General features: G+C 42.3%; 1 protein-coding gene across 1 annotated transcript; it reads left to right on the top strand.

Annotated features, from left to right (window-relative positions):
• Nucleotides 1-370: 370 nt before the first annotated feature.
• On the top strand, nt 371-15,759 carry rragca (Ras-related GTP binding Ca). Its single transcript, XM_010885364.5, has 7 exons — nt 371-785; nt 2,387-2,590; nt 3,589-3,788; nt 9,143-9,257; nt 9,857-9,999; nt 10,104-10,252; nt 12,797-15,759. The coding sequence occupies exons 1-7, from the start codon at nt 603-605 to the stop codon at nt 12,946-12,948; spliced, it is 1,146 nt and encodes a 381-aa protein (XP_010883666.1). The 5' UTR covers nt 371-602; the 3' UTR covers nt 12,949-15,759.
• The last annotated feature ends 5,838 nt before the right edge of the window (nt 15,760-21,597 follow it).

Here is a 21,597-nt window from a genome sequence, read left to right as displayed (position 1 = left end):
GTGCACTTGGAAGATGTACTAACATCTTCTTATAAATTAAAGGGGTATATATATATCGAATATTGTAGCGAAGGTCGCTACAATATTGTGCTATTTAAAACAGCACATTATCTGCTTAACCTAAACTATAAACTAGTCAAACTACGCATATGCGTTTCTACCAAATACCTTTGTAGCCATGTCATAGGTAACCTAGGAAAACACTAACTCCAGGTGAAAGGTCACAAAACAAGCCAGTGCACTAGTCCACTTGGTCAGGTGACTGTAGAACATCTGACACGGGACGAACTACAGCCTCGAAGTATTGACACCCTGGTTATCCAATAATTATTCGCATCCTATGTACATCGTCCAATGACATTTGGAGGTGGGCTCAATAGCAAGATTTTCAGCGAAAGGGAAACTGGCGACTCGGTGAAGAGATAATATTAGAACACACTCTGGATTTCCAAATGCTAGTGACAATACCGTTATATTGATGCATTTAATTAGTATTTTATGTTATATAGGCGGTGTGGAAGGATCTGTTGATAAAAGCAGAACTGTGTAAAACTAATACGGGGTGGGGGGGATTGGGGACGCAATCGTCGTCGGGTCAGAACATGTCGATTCAGTACGAGGTAGAACCGCTGGCAGACAGCTACGGGCCAGCAGACTCGTTCCCTAAAGATTTTGGGTATGGAGAAGAGGAGGCCGACATCGAGGATAGTCCATCATCTTCTGACAGTAAACCCAGAATTCTGTTGATGGGTTTGAGGAGAAGTGGAAAATCTTCAATACAGAAGGTAGGAAGAGAACCTTGGCGGACGTGATTCATCTTTCTTTACATAACGCCTTCTTTTTGTTTTAATCAATAAATATCTCCATCAGGCCATGATAACATTGGCACATAACTTGTCAACTCATACCCGAGGTCAGTATGTACAGTACTGTACCCCCAGTTTCAACGTCAGACTCACTCCTATGTTTAAGACCAGTTTTAAGTTGTCACATGTTACAGCACTTAATAAGCAAGCTAACGTGACAGTAAAGCTAGCTACCTATATAGCTAGCTAATTCATTGCATCAATTGATACATTGCATTATTTTAGCTAGGTTTAACTAACTCTTAAAATTGCATTTGCCAGTGAGCTACATAATGTACTTGGCTGTTTCAGGAACCTATAAGTCATTCAACCGTATGTAGGTATATAATCATCAGTTTGCTAGGCAACTTCTTAATCATTTACCAGATGAAACATGGCTAGCTCAGCACTCTCAAGTGTAACTACAGCCATGTATTATGGCTACAGGATTGAGTGTCATGTGCGCTCAGAGATCTGCAGGTTGAGATCCCAATGTCTCCGCCCAAACAATGGGAGTTATTTTCCAGGCAGGGCCATATATATCTCTCAGTGCTATGCGTAAAGACTGCTTAGTCCATAGAAACGAATATTAGCCTTTTTTTGTTGTTGCCTTTTTTTGCCCCTCTTGCTTTGCCTCTTCCTCTGTGGCAAGGTGTAATCACCTGTATGGATTTGGCACGTGACTGTCTTTCTGCTCTGGCTTTCCAAATCTTGTCAAAGACTTTGTCAACAACATTACAACCACGTGACTGAAAGATGCAGCCACAACTCATATTTTGCAAACAGTGTCATCACTTACATGGTTAAAACATCCTTTCAACACTCTGAAAGTAATTGTAGAGTAATTCATTGCACGGTATCATTTTACTCATTAGGTCAAGGAGGAATTTAAGAACATTAATTATATTTTTCTGTCCAAGTTTGTCACGTTACACTGTAGCCTAGAGAAAAGTAGTTTTTTTGCAGTCATTTGGCTCTTGTTAATATACCGCCTTCAACTATTTGATAGTTTGTTAGAAGGAGGGAGCAATCATGTAACCTATTGTGTATTGATTCCACAAAACAATTTTTTAGACATTCAGGTCCTCTAGGTCCCACCCCATTTGACTCTGTGTGTATGTTTGTGTGTGTATGGAGTCGGGGGTGGGAGGAGTGCTTCCCATGTCTGTCCAATTGAAATTCTGTCAGAATTTTTTAATTTGGTGTAATGAATATTCTCTGTGCCATTCCAGTCTCTGAAATATATCTAAAGGTTTTTCAGGTTAATTAGAAGAAGGTTTAGTAGTCAAAACTCCAAATATGTTACTGACAAAAACTTTGCTACACTTTTGTTAAAGGCCCATGCAGGTCAATGGCAGTCACTACAGTACCCTAACCCTAAGTCCTTTCAGCCTCTTGCCAGCCTAGAAAAGTGTTTTTTTCCTCTGGTTGTAGTGAACCCAGTGACATGACTGACTCACAAAAAGAGTCTGTCTTTGGTATTAGGTCTATAGCTCTGGATATTTTAATATAACACCTGTATATTGATTTGTGTGTTTCAGGTGGTATTCCATAAAATGTCTCCAAATGAGACATTGTTTCTGGAGAGCACCAACAAGATCTACAAGGATGACATCTCAAGCAGCTCGTTTGTCAACTTCCAGATCTGGGATTTCCCGGGTCAGGTCGACTTCTTTGACCCCACCTTTGACTATGAGATGATCTTCAGAGGCACTGGGGCCTTGATATTTGTCATCGATGCACAGGTGAAAACGTGTTAAAACAAAAACGTATCATTACTATTACACAAATATATAAAAGTAATGTGAAAAATGCCCTGCACACTAGTAATTTCACACTACCTCATGTCATCTATTTATTCTACTGAGTATTAACCCATGTAATAGCTTAATACTCACTCTTGAAAAAATGTAGGCCTGAATACATTTATATAAAGGGGTTGAACTGGAATGCAACCACCAAAGCCTGGGCTCTCCTGTGCTCACATGCTAGTCTCTGTCTTGTTCCATATATATTACGGCCTTTGTCATATTCTCTTGCATAATTCAACAAATGAGTCAAGGAAAATGAAGTGGAAAAAGACGAGCATTATTGCCTCTAGATAACACAATAAGTACTGAGATCTGACATAATCTACACCTGAATTATGTTGTTATTTTTGGGAAGTTGCCTTCATTTTCAGTTCATCTAAATCATTTATTTGAGAAGCACAACTAAACCTAATCTCATTTATAAACATTTTGACTTATCTTAGTTTTTGAAGTCATATATGTTTTTGAATCTTTCTTTTGATGTAAGTGTTGAACGTCAAAATCCGTTCTTATAGATGCAGTGTAAAATCTTTGTATTCCATTGAGCCCATTTCAACTATTACTGGGTGGAGTCTTTATAGGCTGAATGTCTTTCCACTCATTACGTTTGCAGAAAAAAGAAATGGTACAAGCAAGTGGCTAGAGTCACCAGAGTAAAATGAAAACTATCGATTTCATCCTGCTTCTCTGCGCACTCAATTGGCCTTCTGTTGAAGCTTGAATCCACAACAGAACTGGTGCATTTAAATTGAACACTTGGGCTGTACCTGCTTTTAGTAACAGTTTTAGACTGTAGCCAATAGGCAATTTTAGCATATCAAAGTGCCATACCAACATATATGGGTTGTTGCCTATGTCAATGTCCCACTTTCACACTACTCCAATTATAAGACTTTCTGTATCTGTGTGTGTGTGTTCATCTCCCTGTACAGGATGACTATGTTGAGGCTTTGGGCAGGCTCCACCTCACCGTGTCCCGGGCCTACCGGGTCAACCCCGATATCAATTTTGAGGTGTTCATCCACAAAGTGGACGGCCTCTCTGATGACCACAAGATTGAGACTCAGAGGGACATACACCAGAGAGCCAATGATGACCTGGCAGATGCTAGCCTAGAGAAGCTTCATCTCAGGTAGGTCTTGAAAAGGACTAACCCTCTTACATTTGGATGCAGCATTTATAGTCTGATACTGGCATCTGAGGATATGTTAATAGGGTCTGTGGGTAACTCTAGTCAAGGGGACATTGCTCTGAGAGAGCACATTCTTGGTTGTTCAGTAAACTCTCAAACGTCTGCTCAGTAGCCATGCGTAGCAAAGACTGCCACAAAACCAGGCAGAAGTGGTTAACAAACCCACGCCGAAGTGGTTAACAAACCCACGCCGAAGTGGTTAACAAAACCATGGCGATGTGGTTACCTTCCTGGTTACGAGGAATGAGCAGCATCAAAATCAGAATTGCAATGGATTTGCTGAGTCTGCAGTGCTTTACAGTCCACAGACACCGTTTGAAGGCAAAGCATTGCAAATGCTTAACATAATGTACCCAGACAAGCAGACTTGGCAATGGTTCTGAACCAGTTCAGTCCAACATTTGTGTGTATTTTGCTCTAGGGAAGGCTCTGCATAAATACCTGCCCTCTTCTGAATTCAACACAGTCACCCCATTCACCTCAGTCTGTGAGGAGCTAAGATAAAGTGTGTGAAATCTGTAACGTCACTTGCATAGAGAAAGCTAGCTTAAGTTTTCTGTCCTGTCAGGGGAAATAATCAATCTGCTCTAGCTTAATGCGACGCACTTCCTGGTTAAACGAGCAGTGTGATAAGAAGCAATGCGGCTTGGTGGAGCATATTTTATGGGAAGCAATCTTTCCAACTTCACCTTACCCAAGTTTGTTTGGAGTTGCTGCTTTGAGACTATTGTAACTAGGAATTTGTAATGAGAAATTGGGAGAAATGGGTTTAAAATGTAATGAGCTTTTCATCTGTGCATTTCATGTGGCTTACCTTATCAGTTGGTGAACCCAGGCCACGATTTTGTTGCCCCCCAAAACACAATAGTAGTTTTCAATATTCAGTTAATTTTCATAAATGTTTGGGTTGTGAGATGACTTTGCCTTTAACTTTATTTGCACTCATATTTTTATACTTCATATACTAATTGGATTAGTGTTAATTCACTACCTGGTTTGAACTGAATCTCAGACCACATTAATCACTGTTATATATAACTAACTTTAAATAAGACCTCCTGCTAGTAGCCATGTATAAATCTAACAATACATTTAATGTCCCAAAAAATACTTTGCGCTGAGACCTACTGCAATTTTTCTGTTTGAAACATATTTCAAAACCATGTTGGATATTTTGATTGTATTTTTTAAGCTTTATATTTAGTTTTGGGAAATACTAATTATACCTACAGAATCTCTTTACATATCTAGTTGCGATTTTCCAACCATGACTTACAATTGTACTCAGATAAACAGACTCTGATAAACTGTTGGTCATTGTTTACCACAGGACCCTCATTTGTGAATAGTCTTCAGACACACATTTTTAAAACATAGTTGCGCAAACAAGAGTTGCACAAACCACTGCCACCATTTAGCAACCTGTAGGCATATTTGAGTAAATGTTAACTTTGCTCAGCGCTGTGGCTGAACCCACTAAAATCCAAACCTTCTAGTGGCAATCAATGTATGCCGAATGTGCCACAATAACCCAGTGGTACACAGCACTTACAAAGATAGGAGGTATGTGAGACTCCATCAGGGAGATAAAACGAAGTACAGACTTGGACATGTGACACCTGCGGCATGGATTACAGGCTAGCACAGATCACAAGGATATATTGAGCTGTACGGTGCTAGCAGATGCCGCCCTTTCAGACAAGCTCAACACATCCTACTGTCTTTTTGAGGTAGGCAATAATGAGCAAACCAGGAGGGCTTTCTGCTTCAAACAGCCAGGTTTTCTCACACTCCCACACTGATGTGAGGGATGCTGAGTGAAGTGAATACTCAGGCCCAGATGGCATGCCTCGTTAAGTCCTCAGTGTCCCAACCAGCTAGCAACCCTCTTCTTGAATATCTTCAACCTGTCCCAGGCTGTAGTCCATCATCATCATCTAGTTCCCAGGAAAACCATTGTAGCGTCCTACTGATTATCGCCTACTCAGATTCACCCTGTGAATTCACCCTCATGAAGTCTTTTGAGAGGTGTTGTGGAAATTCTTGAACTGATGTATTCTTGGTCGTCCTATACATGTATGAATAGGACGATTAGAGGGTTACTCGTAAATCTGTATAACCCTTTAGTGTCTCTGTTGATTATCCAGACATTGTGTCTCCTCAGGAGTTGAGAAGGATAAGGTGGGGGGACAGCCCGCCCTTTGGGTAAATGTTACACAAGACAGATGGCAACAACTTCCCACGACCCTTCTAACATTTGAAATAAATACGGATTGTTCATGTCTTACGGCAGAGACTCCTCGGACGATTATGTTTGTAAGCGTTTCTTACTCCTTAAAGAGTGTCGATCGATAGAATTACCATCACAGAGGCTTGTCATAGTTCACATCAAACACAGATTGCCAGGATCACACCAATATGATAACTGCAGCAACAGATCAACAGCAGACACCTTTCAGTCGCTCTACACAGCCACAACACATCTGGAGAGGGGGAGTTCTCATATGAAAATGTTGTCAACACTATTATTTGTTCCCCACCAAGCTGAGCACCAATTGAATATTGGATGTTCTGATGGGCAGACCTTAGGTTGACCGGCTTGGCACAACCCTTCCTCACTGGCTCAAAACACTGCCCTGCCCGAGGGTGTGTGTTCAAGCCTCTGCTTTTATCCCCGTTCACCCAACTCCATCGTCAAGTTTGCAGACGACATCTCCGTTGTAGACTGGATAACCAAAAGTGCTGAGTCATTTACAACATTAACCATACACCAGCTTCATGGTGCCGGGTCAACAGCCAGTGTCTCAATGTCAGCAGAACGAAGGAGGTGATTGTTGACTTTCTGAAGCCGAGTGAAAACGCCCTGATCCACCATAAGCAGAGGAACAGTCGAGAGAGTCAGTCGATCGAAGTCCTCTATGTTTATATACAGTCGTCGCCAAAGGTTTGAACACCCTTGCACTTTTTTTTCAAATTACTCAGATAAAACAAATTCTTTATCTCACTGTTAATATTACATAACCTTTTTGTTTTTCATTCTAATATAATTTTTTATCAGAAAAGAAACACAAAATACCATTGACAGAATTATCAACTACAAAATATTTTATTGCCCAGTCTTTTTGACCAAAATAACGTCAATCAGCCCCTTCCTATTGCCATGGTTGAGCTTCAGGAACGTCTGAACTGGCTGTTTGGACCATTCTTGGGCGAACTTATTCAGTAACAGAGCGATTAAAAAATCCTGTGGGTTTGTAGTTACTTTTGGTTAACACAACTGCCTTACATTGCATGAGGAAGTTTGTGCAGTTTAATGGCCTAGGCTTCTCCTAAAAGAATAACACAACACATGGGTACAAATATTTTAGATCCGAAATGGATATGGGGGGAAACACAAGCCTTGTTTTAGTCTAACACTTGTCTGTGACAGTGGGGCAATAATCTATTAATGACAAGGACTAAACTGATGAGAGACTTTCCCTGTATGTTCCCAGAGCATGGTTGGCATACTCTGAGTAGTATTGTCAGATTCCACCCAGGCCTCTTAACCAACAAATGCCCTGGCAAGTGTTCAAGGAACAAACTGTCTGTAATAATGGATCGGAAAGATGACTCGTAGGTTCGTATATGCTGTGTCTGTGTTGCATATCGCATATAGATATGGTCATACTGCTTACTCAATTTTCTCCATAGCTAAAGTGTTCTATTTTATTGGTTAGAATCCCAGAAACACAATACATCTTCCTGACCTGCTGATATGCTGGCCTATTTTGCCTTAGCTCAACTATTTGAACTATGTTCTTTTGAGGACAACCAAGACTGGAAAAAGATCACAGTTTGACAGACAGTTGCTCAAATGTCAATACAAAATATGAAATGCTTTGCATTTACTTGGATGCATTTATGATGATGATGACAAGTTATTTTGCCCCGCTCAGAAAGTTGTCCGCGGTGTACACCTTTCACTCATGGTAGCCCACAGGGCCTTCATATTTTAAAAGTGAAACTTATCTTCAGAGTTCAGTCAGACACAGCTAAGCTTAAATGAACCTCAGCAATCCCAGACTTGGTGCCAGGGCATTTGATGGCATTTGGCTGGATAACTACGACAATAAGATGGCAACATTAACATGAACAGTTCATAAGAAGGCGCAGGCGGGACTTTCAGGAGAGTGTCTGCGACGGCCAATGTAGCCCGGCTTGGAACGCCGCTCATCTAGTCCAGGGTTCAGACAACCTGTTTTATAGTATCTTCTGTTATAGAACTGCTCCTTACTGTCTAACTACATCTGTGTGGCTTGTGAGTGTCATAAAGCAAAACCATCTTTGCTCACCACACATATATTCCAATTAGGGATGTCACGATACCAAGATTTTGAACCTTCTATTCTCAATGTGCATTTCGATATCACGGCCGAAAAGTGTAATACATCAATAGGGCATAAGATGCCTGCGTGTCCCTGCGACTTAAGGTGTTGATTATGTTGACGCAGTTCTTTCGGGCAGTCCGCATGCCACCCAAATGCTACTTTCTCAGATATAGGCCCTTCATACATGACTGATGGTAAACTCAGTAAGTCATTTCTTGGCCTCACAAGCAGTTCCAAATGCGCTAGGGATCTGCAGATCTTCAGTAGGTCTTTGGAGGGGGGTGTGCCCTACCCTACCAAGGCTTGTTTTATGGAAGGGGACATTGCTGTTGGTGCACGCCAGACAGTTGGATCAATAGTAGATTCATAGAGACCTTGGGAGTTCATGCTGAGTTGTGATGATCTGCACTGCGTAGACCTGAGTGTGCCAAGACTGCAGGCACACCCACTGGCTTCTATTGTCTGGGACCACTTGGTTCTATTGGTAAGAACGGCACTCACTAATGTGTCCTGTTTTTGTAGGATTTTGCCAATGATTATGCACTTAATGCATTAGTATATATATATGCTTTATATTTTGTTGCTAATATCCGGGTTTCTGGAGTTGGTCAGTTTACCAAATATTGCATCATGTTCATTATGATAGCAATAGCTGATGTGTGGGTTTTTAAGCAGAGAAATACTTCCCTTTGGAATTTTATTGTTCTGTAATATTTCTGTGACTATTTTCTCTCTCAATTGTTTTGGAGTATCCATTAGCTACTGCTAAAATTAGTCTACACAAATGATAGACCATTACATAATGCAAAACCTTACTGGTATGATTCAAAGACATAACAACCAATATCTAAAGGAGCATGAATGAGTCATTACTAAACAGTGCAATGTTATAGCTAACTTCCCTTCCTTTTATGTATATTTCAGCTTCTATTTGACAAGTATCTATGACCACTCCATATTCGAGGCCTTCAGTAAAGTGGTCCAGAAGCTTATCCCACAGCTGCCAACACTGGAAAACCTGTTAAACATCTTCATATCTGTAAGTACCAAATCCCTTCTTCAGGTAGTTATTAATGTTTAATTCAAAGGCATTTTTTTCCCTGAAATGGGTTGTATTAAAATGCCCACTTTCACGAAACGTTTCCCAGTATGAAATGGAAAGTTGTTTCGGATTGGAGAAGTTCAGCTGCTCCCACATTTCAGTAAAGATTTTTTCGTGTGGCAAGTGGGACCCTGCTGAAGGGGACCCTGCTCTCTCTGTCACTCTTTCTGTCTCACCCTTTAGTCTCACCCTTTCACAGTCACTCACACGTGCTGCATCTATGGTTGTTATACAATACCAACCTTCCTGACCTAAGAGAGATCCTCAATCCGGGACAAAATGCTTGCACGCTACAGCACCGCATTTGAGTGTTTTCTAAATAAAATATGACCTTATTTAGGTGAATAATTTATTTCGAAACCCTTTCTGCTGACTTGGCCTGAAACATGGCGCTCTGAAAGACGTTTCTGAAAGGTAGCTCTGAGAGATTTCCGGCAAACCGGAAAGTCTTTTAGGAGTGCCAAATGGACGCACACGTGGATTACAAACTGGTGGTTTTTCTGATCCCCTCCTCTTCTACCTCATCCCTTCCTCAGAACTCAGGCATAGAGAAGGCCTTCCTGTTTGACGTGGTCAGTAAGATCTACATCGCCACAGACAGCAGCCCGGTGGACATGCAGTCCTATGAGCTGTGCTGCGACATGATCGACGTGGTCATCGACGTGTCCTGCATCTACGGGTGAGTCTCCGTTCATCTGGGCCGTGGGTCTGTGTGGTGTTCTCAGCCTGGCTGGTCCTATGTCTTATCATGTATGTCGTTCGTGTGTGTTTGTGTGGTTGCAGCCTTAAGGAGGACGGTAGCGGGAGTGCCTACGATAAGGAGTCCATGGCCATCATCAAGCTGAACAACACAACCGTCCTCTACCTGAAAGAGGTCACCAAGTTCCTGGCTCTGGTCTGCATCCTCCGGGAGGAGAGCTTTGAGCGCAAAGGCAAGACGTCCCCGCAGAGCATTTCCTCATGGCTGCGCCTCTGTCATTAGCATCTTAACCAATACCCTTCGGCCAGGGACTGCTCGCCTCCCCCACTGCTGCAGTGTTCAGACTGTAGAGTGGCAGCAGCTGGTTTAAGGAAGGAAGCCATTTTAAGTTGATTTTCAGCCTTCTCAGGCAGTAGAATTTAAGGAAGTCATCTTAAGTGTCTGGGTATAGAGCAAAAACATGGGTAAGAGGCAGATGAAGGCCATGACCTTAGTTGTTACTTTTTCTTTAACTAACCAAACTCTGTGAGGAATCAGTGGGCATGTGGTCGCTGTGGGTTTGAGGATGTCAGAAATATCGTTGCTATTTTCAGAATGACAGGTGCTGGCGTTGTTGAAAAAACCTTAGTCGTGGTTGCATTGAGGCTTGATCCCTCGCTGGCCAGTCAGAACATGCTCCATGGCTAAATAATTTCGTAGATTTATTGTGTATTTTATGTCGGCTGTTTCCTTTGAATACAAACAAATTCCACTGTTTGTCTGATATGGTTTGTTTAATAGCCTACAGAAACAAAATATCTAAATGTAAAGTTAAAATCCCACTGTTTTTGCTGCACTTAGTTTTATATAACTTCAATACGAAAATACTGTATTTGCATAGCATTCAAACTGAAATTAAAAACTGAAATAATTAAAATCAAATTCTACAGAAAAACACTTTTAAAAAAATAGGCTACATTAACCAATCAGCCATAACATTATGACCACTGACAGGTGAAGTGAATAACACTGATAATCTCATTGTCATGGTGCCTGTCAGTGGGTGGGATATATTAGGCAGCGAGTGACCATTCTGTCCTCAAAGTTGAGGTGTTAGAAGCAAGAAAAATGGGCAAGCGTAGGGATCTGAGTGACTTTGCGAAATTGTGTTGGCGAGACGACTGGGTCACAGCATCTCCAAAACTACAGTCCTTGTGGGGTGTTCCTGGTCTGCAGTGGTCAGTACCTAACAAAAGTGGTCCAAGGAAGGAAAAGCGGTGAACTGGCAACAGGGTCATGGGCGGCCAAGGCTCATTGATGCACGTGGGGAGCGAAGGCTGGCCCGTGTGGTCCGATCCAACAGACGAGCTACTGTAGCTCAAATTGCTGAATAAGTTAATACTCGTACTGATAGAAAGGTGTCAGAACACACAGTGCATCACAGTTTGTTGTTTGTGAGGCTGCGTAGCCACAGTCCTGTCAGGGTGGCCATGCTGACCCATGTCCACTGCAGAAAGCGTCTACAATAGGCATGTGAGCATCAGAACTGGACTATGGGGCAATGGAAGAAGGTGGCCTCGTCTGATGAATCAGGTTTCCTTTTACATCACGTGGATGGCCTGATGTGTGTGCGTTGCTTACCTGGAGAACACATGGCACCAGGATGCATTATGGGAAGGAGGAAAGCCAGCAGGGACAGTGTGATGCTTTGGGCAATGTTCTGCTGGGAATCCTTGGGTCCTGCCATTCATGTGGATGTTACTTTGACACATACCACCTACCTTGTTGCAGACCATGTGCATCCCTTCATGGCAATGGTATTCCCTGATGGCATTGGCCTCTTTTGGCAGGATAATTCGCCCTGCCACAAAGAAAAAATGGTTCAGGAATGGTTTGAGGAACACAATATTGAGTTCAACGTGTTAACTTGGCCTCCAAATTCCCCGGATCTCAATCCAATCCAGCATCTGTGGGATGTGCTGGACAAACAGGTTAGATCCATGGAGGGCCCACCTCGCAACTTACAGGACTTAAAGGATCTTGGTGCCAGATACCACAGCACACCTTTTGGAGTCTGGAGGAGTCCATGCCTCGACGGGTCAGGGCTGTTTTGGCGGCGAAACACAATATTAGGCAGGTGGTCATAATGTTATGGCAGATCGGTTATGTCCAAATGTATTTACTAGCACAGTGTTGGCTATAGACATAATAGGCTATATTTAAACAACGCAGACTGGATAGTATGCAGATACAAACCTTTAACATCAGTCACACCACAGACTGTCTCATCATGGGACCAGGGCTAATAAGCTTCATCTTAATTCTATGAAATGGAAAACAGCCGCTGTTAAAGGAGAATAAAGTCTAATTACTGAAATCACCAGTATTATCTCGTTCCCCATTTCATGATTGAAAAATGGAAATTCATTTGGACAAAAAATATTCTTGTTTTCAATCAAAGGAAAGGAAATGCGGAACATTTATTTTTGCTGTTCTGTATCTTCTGGCTAGTCTTAAATATATTATTTAAAGACATATCACCTGACATAATTGCCGCCAACTGATAACCATAACAATTTAAAAGTTTGTTGGGAAAACGTATCGCTAGATCAACAGCAGCCCAGATATTTTGCCCTGGGTATTGTTGTTTTGTCTGGAAAGGGTGATCCTTACTCCAGTCTCATTCTTAATTTCCATTAAGCAAAACATTTAGTCAACGTAGTAATTGACTGATGTTCAGATGAGTGTTGCCTGGATACGTTACCTTTCCCTCATTGATTCGTGTCTCTCCCCCCAGGCTTAATAGACTACAACTTCCACTGTTTCCGGAAGGCCGTCCACGAGGTGTTTGAAGTGGGCGTGTCCACGCTGTGGGCGGGTTCCCAGACGGTCGGCACACCCTGCTCCAAGGCTGTGACACTCAACGGCACCCCCCGGAGCACTGTCTAAACACACGCAGACAGAGAGACATAGAGGGAGAGTACGAGGGGGAGAGAGAGGACAGACGGATGGAAAGGAAAGTGAGTGGGCGGGAGGGAGGGAGGGGGAAGATATGGGAAAGACTGATGGACTTTCAATAAGCCAATCATATTCCTCGCTCCCAGATCAGATAAAAGCACAGAGGGATGACTATAGAGCTAAACATTTCAATAAAAAGTTAAGGCTGAACCTGCAGGTCAGAGGGTAGCAGGACTGCAGCCATACAAAGTTAGGACAGAAGGGAATCTAAAGGCAGTGACACAGAGGAACGCCTGAATGCAAGACATTGTTCGCTGCTGGTGGCACAGTTTGCCATGAGAAAAGACTGCCAAAGGAAAGTTCAGCAGGGCTGGTATTTGCAAGCAAAAGCGTATAAAGGCTTTTGCGACTCTCTGAGAGAAAAAGCCAGAATGTGCTGCCAGCCTCAAGAGCCCTGTGGAAGTGAGGCGACATCGCTGACTGTTTTAGCTGCTGGTCCACCCATGTGAAGATGGAAAAAATGTAAACATGTAATCCTGGTAAGGAGATTATACTGCAACACCTGTAGGGGGTCAGTATTGTCATATAACCCCCAGACGTATGGGTCTCTAAGAATTGTTTGGCTTGGCCAAATTCCACATATATAGTAACACATTCTCAAGGCCTTATCTAGATTGAGCTTGCCTGATTGCAAGCGTTCTCTCACTACTCACCTGTCTGCTGCCCGACACTTCTGGTTTCACTACCTCTGAAGAGGAAACGTTTCCTCAGCAGGGTGCAAAAGGGATTGTGGTGTTCACTTGTTCTAAATCTTTGTGTTTGTGCGTGTGCACGTGTGGCTGCGTGCATGCGTGCACGCGCGCGTGTGTGTGGGAGTGCATGTTGAAAGAGGATTGCTTGTGATTACGGATTCATGACTAAGTGGTGTTATTTTGATTGGCTTATGTAGGCCCTGTACTCCATTGTTGAATCCTACTGTATATTGCAGTGCCATGTTGGAATACTGAGCTCAAAGATGAAGCTTCTCCCATCGCTGATCAGTCAAATGTATAGATTCTGAGACAACATCATAAATTCAAACTGCAATCGGTTGGATATCTGGTTCATTAGAATCTTGCAGACAACCTAAAAATCTAGCCTTTGGGAATTGGCGTATTCTCTCGGCTATCAAGTGAGTTCTAGAATAAAACGCATTCTAATTAGATTCCCTTGTGCATGAAGTGGGTAGCCAGTCTTGCTATTATGACTAGCATGGATCCCCTGCCTTATAAATAATGGCTAATACCAACCACCAACTAACTATTCTGATCTTCTACTAACATGTTCAACTCATTCACGTATGACCTCACCAGTTGTTCAAGCATGAGCCTGTTCCTCTTGACCGAGCTGGCAGTCAGAAGCCATTAAGAATTAGTCTGGTCCCAGAGCAGATTGTGTCGCCTTGCTAAGGTGTAACAATGAGTTGGTAAGTCAACACAACCAGATCTGGAAACAGGCTGAACTAGAAATGGTCTCTGATGGGATCTTTACATTCCGGTTGTGTGGCATCAATGGACATGATGGAATTGTGGTTATAGTAATGATGAACACAATGTTTGTAGTCAATCCACTACTGTTACTAGTCAGTTCACTCTGCCATCCACATCATGCCGGCTCGCTCGTAGACAGGACTGCCACTGCAGCTTTTCACTTCTGGCACGTCTTTATTGTTTTGCTCCAATTCTGCTGATGTTGAATGTTATCCTTGCCATGTCTGTATTAGGACACCTTCAGAGTCACGAGGAGGCCGTCCTGGCATGGAAACTGTAGGTCATGTTGTTTTAGGCTTTTGCTGCCAATGGTTTGGTTCATCTGAGGAGATTCCTGCGTGATGCCTTGTAGCAGCCCTCTTTGGATATTTTGTCACTAATTGAACTTTTGACTATTCAAATCTGCCCTAAAAGAAAACAACTGATGTGAATATGCCCTATTTGACTGGTTAAAAGAACTAATTCTCTGGCCTGAGATGTTGTTTGAAAGATTAATTGTTTGTCCTGGTTCAGTTATATTCAGCACTCTGAGCCTTATAGGACTGTGTACACATGCAGTCATATTGAGATTAATGTTTTTTGTTTTCAAGAATTGGTAATTTGATCTGGAAAATAACGAGTGCAGCCATTTTAATTTCAGTATCAAATAGTTTTCATTCTTTTTCAGTGTTATTTTCAATAACAGTTTCATACAAAACACAGTAAAAACTGGCTTTTTGAACGCACTGGGTCTTTAATTGACAGCCAAATTGGGCCTCTGGTATAATTGCAGACAAACAGTAGCAGGGTTGATAGCATCTCTGGTTAATTTAAAATGTAGTCTTTATACTGTAGGATATTTTGTTCACATACAGTGTTGTTACAACTTTGTTAAGGTTTCACCTTTGCTGAGGGGTTCAGGTTAATTTCTTGGTTTTATCTCTTCAATCCGCACAAAACACATGAAACACAGTGGAAGCAAATATAGCCATTCCAAGCGTGTTTGAAACAAAGTCTCCAAGCTAAACTGCAATAACATTGCTCATTTTATTTCACTGTGGCAAATGCAGACCACGACTAACAGAACATGGAACCTGGGGTAAAATGACCAAATTGCTTTATTCAGCCTTGATGACCACAAGAAAAGTGTTTGTCTGCGTGTTTCTGTGTGTTTATTTGATTTCCGGATAGCAGACATTTGAGACCTGAAAGGAGGTAAATCTGCTGTTAGGCTGTCCTTGGTTCTGCAAAAGGTTTTATCATTCACTTGAAATAAACACTTGCACATCCAAAACAGATGTTGTCTGTGTTTCTCATAATGAACGCTAGATGGTGCCAAATAACTGCAAGTCTTAAATTTTTTTCATTGCAATTCATCGTTGTTTGTCAAATTGTCTACATGATTTAACTGTTGTCCACTGAAGACCATTATGTTGTCAGTCTCAGAGTCAACCACGGTCTGGGAGTCAACCACGGTCTGGGAGTCAACCACGGTCTGGGAGTCAACCACGGTCTGAGAGTCAACCACGGTCTGAGAGTCAACCACGGTCTGAGAGTCAACCACGGTCTGAGAGTCAACCACGGTCTGAGAGTCAACCACGGTCTGAGAGTCAACCACAGGGCCCCCAGAAACTCTTGGAGGAGAGACTGACCTGGAAAAGGGCCTGGAATCAAGTAAAATGAAGAACAATGGCCTTTGTCCATGGTCTTTGCTAAAGGTCAAGTCAGACAACTACATTTAGAAGTAAATAATGAAAAACAATCGATAACGCTTGCCTAAAATTACATGTATTTAACACTGGTATTTCCAGAACGTGTAGTACTGCTTAGAAAGACATGAGCAGGTGCAGTAAATCTGCCGTGTTACATTCTGCACCAATGTTGTTTTTTACTGCAGCCTTTTTATAGTTGGTACTTAGATTTAAAATGCTGTATGTATATTTGTAAGAGTTCTAGGCCAATCCAGTCATACATGTAGTCTTTTAATTTGTCTTTGTGAGCAGTAAGGCATGAAAGCAGACAGTGAGTGCCCAATATAAACTGGTTGCTTTGAAACATTAATGCTGATTGGCTGATAGCTGTAGTAAATGAGACTGTATACCACATTCATGACATCACAGCACTTATAACCATTCTAATTAAATTGCTAAGCGGTTTAAAATTGCAATGAGGCATCTCAGGCGTTTGTGGTATATTGCCCACTCCACAATGTGTCGTGCTTATAAACGACTCTTAGCTGGGGGATATTAGTCGTGTACCATGACCCCCTTGTGCATTGTTGTGTGAATATACCCCTGCTCAGGGTTGTTCTTTGGAAAGAACGAGTGCCTGGACACAGCACTTAGCCGTGGTATACTGGCCAATAACCACAACCCCCCGAAAGGCCTTATGGCAATTATGAACTGGTTACCAAGACAATTACAGCCGTACAAAGTGTTTTTTGTCACGGTACTATAAGATCCCCTCACAGATTTCAGCCAATCAGCATTCAGTTTTCAAACCAAACGCTTTATGATAAATCATAAACCCTCAGTGGTTTACACTGTGAAATATCACCCAGATAGAGTCGCGAGGAGAGTGCCTTGCCAGTTAAGTTCAATAAGCCTCACAGGCACTGTCACGACCCATTATGTGCAGAGGTAGGCGAGGCAACTAAACACCACTTCCCCACAATTTAGATGCAATAAAAAACTGACAGCTTTTTTACCCACTTCATTAAACCTCTAATTTCTTATAAAAATCCTGCATTAATCCTGGTGACGGCTTCCCCGTGGTTCTTAAAGCTCTTCTCCAACCTTCCCATGTTGCTTTGATGGCTTCTCAAATAGGCACTAATTTGAGATAAATAATGCATTCACATGTGCTGTTGTAAGAGCCCAGGAATCAGAAATGCTGCCGTGACGTACTGAAGTCGTCAATCAACTGAGCGGAGGCGGAGACTAAGCTTTGTCAGTCTGTCAACCTTCTGTTTAGAATAACGACATGTGTATGTGGTTGGCTATTAACGGTATTTTCAGCTGTTTTCTATAAATGTTTAATCAGGTGAGATAAGGTGAGGTTAGACCTATGTAGGCTACAGAACTGTGTCCGAGTATGGACATTACTGTCGGTTAGATGAAAAATATAGGCACTCACTGTAAGTTGCTTTGGATAAGTGCAATGTAAATGTTAGTCTGTGTCTTGGGACTTGACTTCCTAACTTGGTCATAGTTCTGATGTCACTAAGGGCCGTGCTTTTTTGTGATGCTTTGTGAATGTGGTTGTTCCAGACGTTTTTCCAGTCTATAAGCAAAACAAAACAATGAAAGGCATGCCTTTAGGTCCTCATCAATGACTGTCCGACACATTCATGTGGATTATAGTAAAAGTACATTTAAAACCACGGTAGGCACACTCAAATGACTACCATGAACATGGACACGTTCCAGTCTTTAGATGGCGCTGGTGTCTGTGATTTATTCTTCCTGTGTCACTAATATTCCCCTCAACCCCAGACTCTTTCTCACAGTGGTAGGCAACATGCAAATCAAATGTTAACATCACACACTTGCACAATGAGAGAGAGACCAGCATGATGTACAACTGTAATTTGGCACTATAGCTGCTCCTGAAATTGCCTTGCTTTATCAAAACCGACGCTCATTCACCCCCCTTCTCTGTGCCATCTAATAAGGAAACTCGAACAGTAATGAAATAAAACCAATAGAACACAGGCCTACTACTTCTGTCTGTGATGTCACTCTCTCGTTGCATTACATTGCCAGTAAGCGCACGTCTGGTGGAACCTTTATCTTAGGTGCGTGCACTGTCATTACGCCGACGATACTGTCGTGGAACTCTTAATAAAGCTTCTATTCCAGTGACTTATCTTCCCCATCTCCATGATTATAAGCCCACGTGATGAGGGGGAAATTGGGATTTCTGACAAACGGGAAAGTTGTTAATTGATTTCCCCTCTTTTGTGAGTTGATACATCCTCACAGTGGCTACTGTACAAAGCATATTAGGACGAACTAATTAGGATGGTATCCAGACATCAACGCTTAACATCTGATTCAAAGACAAAAGCGGGTTAGCTAGCTGGGCTACCCTTGGAAGAGGCCTCTGTACAGAGTCAAGAATATGGGTCTCCGTGAAGGGGCAGCGGATACCAATGTTACTGGTCTCTGACTGTCAAAACTCCCTTTTCTTATTAACCCACCCCCCTTCTTCTTCAGGGCTGGAGGGGGGGGTGAAGGGGATAGCCAACTGTCTCCTGTATTTCTGGAGCTGATCAGCCAGTAGACCATGTATTGCCCGGCCAGTCGGACAACAGGCAGCTAATGGGCAGAGCAACAGCCGCGGTGACACAAGGAGCAGCGACAGATGCCATTATCACAGCCTCACGCAGATACAATGAAGGCCCGGGACGGACACACAGGCCCGCGTGTATGTACGTGTGCCTGGACAGGTTGAAGGGAGGGAGGGAAAGACAAATGGAAAGGCTGCGTGTTGGCAACGTGCCCGCGCGGCCTGAACTTAATGAAACCCAATAGAGAAGCACTGGGTTACTACTAGGACGAGGCGTGCCCGTTCACTGCCCTCTGAGTCCCTTCATAGCAACTCCTACATACGGTATGTGTGACTGACTGCCTGCGTGTGCTTGAGTATGCATGACCAGTCTAGTTACCAGTCGACATTTGGATCGCTCAGCCAGTTCTCACTCAGTATTCAGGGGGGGATCATGAAAAGCATATTGCATGCTCTCTGAATTTCAGCCTGGCGTTGGGCTTATAACATATGCAGTTTCCACTTCACCAAGGATGTTCTGGTCATTTGGAGAACCAAAAAGAGGGCGTGAGGGGGGCTGTGGTAGCATATTTAACAGGCTTGGCAAAGGGAGAGAGTCATTAGGCAGCATTTTTTGGGGGGTATAACAAATGTGAGCTGGATCTGCTCAGTGTTGTGTGGTGACATGGGACAGTGATATAAACTGTGGAGATGGATGTTGACAGTGGATTGTCAGCCCTCCAGTCATTTGACAGACTGAGGCTGAACACTTTGGATTGGAGTTTCTGGGCCTTAGCAGAGTGAGGGAGCGAGAGAGAGACATGCAGACAGACATGCAGGCAGACAGACAGAAGAGGATGCTTCCATGTACTCGGCCTCTGTATAGGTGATGTAAAGCTTGTGAAGTGCTTCAGTAGAGCCTTGCAGTAAGCTTCTATGTACTCGTTATTGTAGGCCTCTACAGTGTTTCAGACTGAAGCGCCTCTGCTCCGAAGCAGACACACATGCATACATATGCACACACACACACACACACACGTGTCCACACATAGCCTCTAGTCTACCCCCTGCAAAGTGTCAGACAATGCTGCTGCCAGACTAATCAGGGTACTACTGTACCCCCTCCAGCCCAAACCCTTTCTATATACCTCTTTCCCCTTCTGTTTTCTCTATCTCTTCATCCCTCTTTTCCTTTTCCTCCCTGTGTCCATATCTCTGTCCCTTCATCCCTCTTTCCGTTTATCTCCCCCTCTCTCTATCCCCTCTCTCTGTCCCCTCTCTCTGCACCCCTCTTTTTCTCTTTCACTATACTTCTCTCTCTCATTCCTCCCTTTCATGGTCTCTTTCCATTGATCTTGTCAGTGTGAATTAAACAGTTATTCAGGATGACGATGATGTGTTGCTAATGACATTAATCAGTATTATTATAGTTTTGAGGCACTGTGTCTTGATGCTTCATTAAAGAAGAATCAAACATTGTCCAGTCATTCCTAGGAAACTGCATGTAATTGTATAGCTGTTGGGAATATTGATGTGTAAAGTCAAGGTTAATCCCTCCCGCCACAAAAAATATACAAAAAGTATCTAGATGAAGAAGGCTACATGTTCAGAGTCTAGCAAAAGTATTCTGACCCCTGACCAATTCTCACATATTGCTGAATTACAAATGGTACGTTGACATTTCATTTAATTTGATATTGTATTTTGAAACACTAAATCCTACTGTGGAAGGATCATTGGTCAGGCTGTGAATCTGAAGGAAATTAAGATTGAAAAGCCTTGTAATACAAACACATAGATTAGAAAAAGGGTACAGTATACTAAATGTTTTAAATATCCCAGTGAGCACAGTTGGATCAGGAAGTGGTAGTTGAATTATTTAACCATGAACTCACAGCCAAGAAAAGACTTTCCCTCAAAACGTGATCAAACGAGGAGACTTGTGAGAGACGCCACAGAGGGCGCTTATCACTTTGAAGGAGCTACAGAGTTCAGTGTCTGGGAGTGGAGTAATGGTGCATAAAACTGTGTAAAAGTGGCCTGTGTTGTAGGGAGGCAAGAAAGGAACCATTGCTCAGATAGTATCATCTGAAAGCATGTGTGTTACCCAGCTGTAATGAGGGAAACTTCAATGGTCAAAACAAGACAGTTTTTTGGCTCATAGTCTTGTTATTATAGTTATTAAATATATATTAGTTTCAGTTTGACTTTCAGGTGCCTAAGATTTTTGTACAATACTGTAGATAAAACCAAACTATATAATAATATATTCTTAAAGCTAGCCTAGAAGTACTAGATCTAGGTATTAGCAAGTGAATTAATGTTGTTAGTCAGTAGTAGCTAGCTAGAACTCCTAGTTAACCTACAAACCACTGAGGCTGTACATAACAATAAAGATTTGTGGACTGGCAAAACGCAAAGTATATCATGCTTCCTAAGGTGGCAAGCTAGTTAAATGAATTCAGTAATATACTAAGCCACACCTACAATATAAATTCCCAATATGCATTGCCTTTTCTGGTGATTTGTATTTGTTAATTACAGAGACTCTGTTATAGAACACATTTATTATCTATAATTTCACTTATCTATTATCAACTGTGAATACTTAACATATCCCATAAATCCTTGCAACCCACCTAGCTCATGGACTATTCATTTCAGATGTCCTGATTAAAATCCCAAACCCAGAAAACCAAGGTCAAAAAATCATTGGTAACTCTCAGGAAATTCCCAGATTTCCAAAGAATTTGACCAGAATTTCACAACGCAACCCAGAAGGTATTGGCTTGCAAAAACGAACACACTATTTCCTTTGGAATCCAACAGGAAGATTTTTTAATGTAATTTTTACAATCATTTC

The sequence above is a fragment of the Esox lucius genome, chromosome 20, assembly GCF_011004845.1.
Source record: "Esox lucius isolate fEsoLuc1 chromosome 20, fEsoLuc1.pri, whole genome shotgun sequence".
In the NCBI taxonomy this organism is placed as follows: domain Eukaryota; kingdom Metazoa; phylum Chordata; class Actinopteri; order Esociformes; family Esocidae; genus Esox; species Esox lucius.
This window is presented reverse-complemented; position numbering and strand designations above follow the sequence as displayed.